General features: G+C 44.8%; 1 protein-coding gene across 1 annotated transcript in view; it reads left to right on the top strand.

Annotated features, from left to right (window-relative positions):
• Positions 1 to 5,417, top strand: part of TMPRSS15 (transmembrane protease, serine 15) — a 151,773-nt gene that overhangs the window by 113,892 nt on the left and 32,464 nt on the right. Inside the window, exon 21 of the mRNA XM_019523896.1 lies at positions 4,932 to 5,027. Within this exon, the coding sequence (XP_019379441.1) occupies positions 4,932 to 5,027 (96 nt within the window). The remainder of the gene's footprint in view (positions 1 to 4,931; positions 5,028 to 5,417) is intronic.

A 5,417-nucleotide genomic window follows, 5' to 3' on the forward strand; every position in this document is an offset into this window, starting at 1 on the left:
GGCTGGGCTATGATGCTCGCCAGCTCCTTGAGTACCCTGGGGTGTAGATTGTCAAGGCCGGCTGACTTGAAGGTATGCAGCTTCTCAAGGTGTTCCTGCACAAGGTCAGCATTTATGGAGGGCAGGGGATCTCCCTCACCCTGACCTCCCTGATCTGTAGCAGGCGTGGGTGTCCCATGGGACTGATTAAAGACCAACGCAAAGTACCCATTTAATAGGTTGGCTTTTTCCCATGTTTCAGTTGTCAGTTGCCCCATACAATTGTATCTGGTTCAGCAGTGGTCCAATGTTGCCCTTGCTTTTCCTCCGGCTCCCCACATATCTGAAAAAGAACTTTTTATTGTCCTTGATGCTCAAAACTAGTTGGAGTTCCGTTGCAGCCTTGGCTTTCCTGATTTGCTCCCTGCAGGACTGGACCAGTGCAGAATAATCCTCCTTGGAGGTGAATCCCATCCTCCATCCTTTGTAGGCCTTTCTTTTTAGCCTCAGGAGGTCTGCTAGATTCCTGGAAAGACAGGGGAGCTGCTGTGCCCTCTTGCTGCCTTTCTTCCAAGATGGAATAAAATTAGCTTTTGCAGTGAGGATTGCTCCCTTGAGGAACAAACACTCTTCTTGAACTCCCCTCTCCCTGGGGTCGTGGTCCATTAGGGCCTCACTGACAAGCCTCCTGAGCTTGTCAAAGTCGGCTTTCCTGAAGTCAAGGACTTCTGTGTTGCTGACTGACTTGCTTTATGGCAGATGGTGAAAGTGATCAGCTCGTGATCGCTGTCACCCAGCTTCTCACCAATCAGTAGATTGCCAATTAGGTCATCCCCAGTAGCCAGTACCAGGTCGAGCAGCACTTTACCTCTCGTTGGCCCATAGACTTCTTGAGTCAGGTAGAGGTCATCTACACACAAGAGGAAGTTTTGAGACTGCTCGGAATTTTGCTGCATGATCCTCCCACAAGATGTCTGGGTAATTGAAGTCACCCAGAATAACCATGGTCCTGGAGCATGTGGCCTCAGCCAGTTCCCGGGTGAACTCCTGGTCAAGCTCTTGACTTTGGGTGGGAGGTCTGTAGTAGGCTCCCACCGTTGTGTCCCCTGTGCTGTGTTCCCCATGGATTTTAACCCAGAGGGTCTCCAGTCATCTGCCCTGGTTGCCAATATTAACTTGCAGGGATGCATAGCTTTCCTTAACATAGAGAGCTACACCCCTGCCTCTTTTATCTACACAATCCCTCCTGTACAGGGTATAGCCATCTATACCCATGGTCCAATCATGGGTGGAGTCCCACCAGGTCTCCGTTATCCCTATGACATCATAATTATTTGCATTAAGCAGGAGGACGAGCTCCTCCTGCTTATTCCCCAAGACACATTACACAAACTGGTTTAAGTGACTGGAAGCCAATTTAAACCTGCAGCAGCCAGGGGGAGCTCTAGACTCCCCATGGCTGCTGACCCAGGGGATGGCAGGGAGGACAGGGCCAAGAGACAGCTGTCTCCTGGCCTAATACAAAATGGGAGGGATCCTGATGTGCACAGGGCAGGAGAGCTGCTGCTGCAGAGCTTCCCCATCTGGGGCAGATCCCAGCCAGCTTCCAGCTCCACAAAGACTCCTCTGGGACCTATTCCTCCCCCTCCCAGCTGTTTCCCAGCCCTGTGATCCGATTCTGCCCTCCCACCCACCCCCAAGCTGTTTCCCAGCTCCCTGCCTTGTTCCACCAGTGGGGCAGCTAGCAAAGTACCCCCAGTTGAGTTTGCATTCCCCACTGGGCAGGGGCTCACTGCTAGCTGGCCCTTTGATGGGACAGCTCCTTGCCATCTCTGGCTGAGTAGTGATTCCCCGCCCAGATGGGGGCTTACTGCTAGCTGCCCCACTGATAGATCTCTGGTCTCAGTGCTGCTCAGCTCCCTGTGGGAAGCCAGGAACCCCACAATGCTGGGATGGGAGGGAGCAAAGATGGACCTGGTTGCTGTCCTGATTGGCTCCTAGTTCCTGTGCAAGCTAGGAGCTGACCAGTGCCAGGGCCAGGATACCTGCTGGTGTGGCTGACCTGGAGCAGATTTGTTCCCAGTGAGCATCTGCACAAGTCCTACTGCACAGTATCTACTCAACTAACTGCAAAGTAGACTAATGTACATCATAGTATCTTATTAGTACTGTTACTTAGTGATATTTTACTGCACAGTACATTAGCCCACTATGCAGTAAAGCATCTCATGTAGACACACCTACAGGCACAGAAAAGTTAGAATTATGTCTATGCTACTTTCTTTCCAACTCTGGGTCTTGCAACAAAAAACCAAAACCAAAATCAGAGACCAGAAATAGTCTGAAGAGTTTAAGACCAGCAAGTAGCCTCAGTAGAGCTTAAGAGCAGCTGCCTCATGAGAGGGAGGAGAGGATGGATGCTGAAGTTGTTCCAGACTTTTCAGGGATACTACTGACCAGTCTACTCTACCTACAAGTTTGTACTCTAGTGCCCCCTGAGAAGTGAGTGGATTGGGCAGACCCAGGATCAAGAGGGAAGTCATATAGAGATATCTTAACTGATTTTTCCAAAATTGCACATCAAGCCTGTGCCAGAAAAGCAGAGAATTAAATAAGAGAGCCCCCTCCCCCCACTCAGTCCCACGCTAACCCTGAACACTTTCTTCAATAGGTAAGCATGTAGTCACAATTTTAGAAACTTCCAAAAGACTGCTTACATCTGGATGTGGTCCATTATATTAATGAATTATATTTAAAAAGTAGAATATAAAAGCAGTCATAATTCAACATAATTATGGCTTTTCTTCTTTATTTAAAGAATTGCCTGGAGTTTCTGAGTACTGATCAGAGCTCAAGAACACAATAAAAGAATTTCTTCCAAAGAATACTATGAAAACTTTCTGAGCACACATGATCTACATCTTGTCTGTTCTAGATATGTTCATTCATCTTGAATCAATGAATTTAAAGAAGCTGAGAAAATGAGGTCCTGAATCTACACAGTGAAACATTAGTAGAGCAGCAAATTTCCAAGAAAGCCAGTTGTTTTCTTATCTTTTTTTAGGACTAATGAAATAAAATAGTATGCCATAATTACTTTTTAATGCATCAGTGGATGTTCAACAGACTATGGATCAGGATGTGCCTGGTTTCATATACATTTCTAGGTTTTTGAAATCAGCAAAATATGTATATATGTTCCAATAAGATAATCCAATAAGATAATCTAAAGAATATGCAGTCAACTAACTTGTTATAATATCCATTAAATCAAGAAAAAGAATTGAATTCTGCCTCAAAAAATTGGATTAAACTTGATTTCAGCTAATGAAGAAAGTATTTGTTTAACATAGGAACTAGAGAAAAATTGAGGGGAATAATCTACAGGTTTGGCACCTGTAAGCCAGAAAAGTGAGAGGGGGAATAGGCATCTCTACCTGACTTACTTTGAGAAGTAGAGTAGGTATTAAAAATGTCTTTGGTGCATATTTTGTGACCATTGGAGAAATGACAGAATATGTCCTATTGCAGAATCTCTTAAACCAATCTAATTAAAAATAAGTGTTTCAAGGTATTGTGATCTAAAAGGCCAAATAGGATATAGCTCAATAATGTAAATGAATGCCCAGACTCATAACTTCAACGGGTCATAATTTATATTGGTAAAAACAGGCTGTGTTCACTAATGAAAACAAGCAAAAACTCAGTGGAGTTGCTTTGTGGCACTTTGGCATCTTTTATGAGTCAAGCAGGGAGAATGTACCATCTGCAGTTCAGGGCAGAATTTGATTCAGTATATCTTGCCATGACTCTTAGCCTCCTGTGACTGCCTGGAAGGCCAAATAACTGATAGAATACAATTTTTAAAGTGTATAGTGTGTCACTATAGGAAGACAGCCTGAGAAAAAAAGAACTGGATAGAAAAAATGGCCCATAGGACAGGTGTATTTCAATCGTGAATTTCATTTTTAGGCAATTAAAAGAGAACTGTCTGGTGTTTGAATGTGCATGCAACTAGAAACAGGACCAAATATAAAAAGACAGTGGGCATGTCTAACCGTGCACCCATAAGGTGAAGTAAGACCATTAATGTTGCATTAGTTGCCATATTTAAGACATATTAAAGATGAGTCTACACATGCCCATCCTTAATTTGCCTTAAATATGGCAACTTAGGGTGATTTAGCACTAAATTTGATACCTGCATAAAGCAAGCATCAAATTTAGGCCTGATTAGTTAACTCACCATAATCCATATGTAGACATGGTACGGCGCTTTAACACTATGTCAGCTGTGCTGGCCACAGCTGAGTCTGGGGGGCCACACACTGCCACCTGACAACACCGGGAAGTAGAAGTTTTGGGTGCTTTTGCAGCTGCTAGCATCTCCTGCCCCAAGTCAAATGCATGGGGTTGCTGTCTGGGCAATGCCGCCCCTGCAGTGGCAGGATTCCTTGCTTTCCACACAGGATTCAGGCACCCTTAGAAGCCAGTGCTGGGGCTCCCACCTGAGACAGCCAAGCAGAACGCCCAGGAGTATCCTGTCAGCTGGGAAGCTGGGCACTTGCAACCCCGTGCCTCTGCCTCAGGGTGGGAGACATGCTAGTGGCTGCAAAAGCACCTGCCACTTTTACTTCTTGGCAGCGCTGCTCTCATCTGCTGGGAAAGAAGGAACAGGGGAGCAGATTAGAGTTGACCATAAGGGGAGCTGTCCAGGGTGCTGACTAGGGCAGGCTGCAAAGTCAAGTTAAGGTGCCTTAAGGCATCCACATGTAGACACACACCTTAGGTTAAGGCGTATTAAGTTTAAGCATGCATAAATTCATGTGTAGATGTGCCTAGTATTTCAGGAAATACATGCTAGTGACATAATTGTTTCTGAAACAATTTTCATTTAGAGAAACAGAACAAACATCTGAAAATCTTATTTTATGTTATTTTTTGCTTCATAGGAATGTGAATACATCATCAACCAAGTCATCCATTGGAGGTGATTCATTTGTAAAAATCACTGAAGCAGAAAACCACAGTGTAATAATGACACCAAGGTAAGGATTGATGTATTATTGTCACACAAAGGATTAAATGAGGTGATGATAATAATAAAGATAATACCTGCTAATACTTTACTTAAGAGATGGTTGACCTAATATTTGGGGCACTAGACAGGAAATATGAAGGTCTGAGTTCCACTGTTTCTTTACCACTGATTTTTGTGATCTTGGGCAGAGATTATAACTATGTCTGCATACAGACATTTGGTGAAGTTAGAGGAGAGGTTAGATTGAGTTAAAATGCCCACCCAATCTAATGTAAGTTGGGATGGGGTGGGGAGGGCTACCACAGGAGGCTGGGGGAATCAGAGGGGCAAACAGGCTCAGAGAGGGTGAGGGGGTCTGGATGGGGATCAGGGATCAGTGGGGCAAGCTGTGTTCATG

The sequence above is a fragment of the Gavialis gangeticus genome, unplaced genomic scaffold (assembly GCF_001723915.1).
Source record: "Gavialis gangeticus isolate Ggan-Ray unplaced genomic scaffold, GavGan_comp1, whole genome shotgun sequence".
Classification (NCBI taxonomy): domain Eukaryota; kingdom Metazoa; phylum Chordata; order Crocodylia; family Gavialidae; genus Gavialis; species Gavialis gangeticus.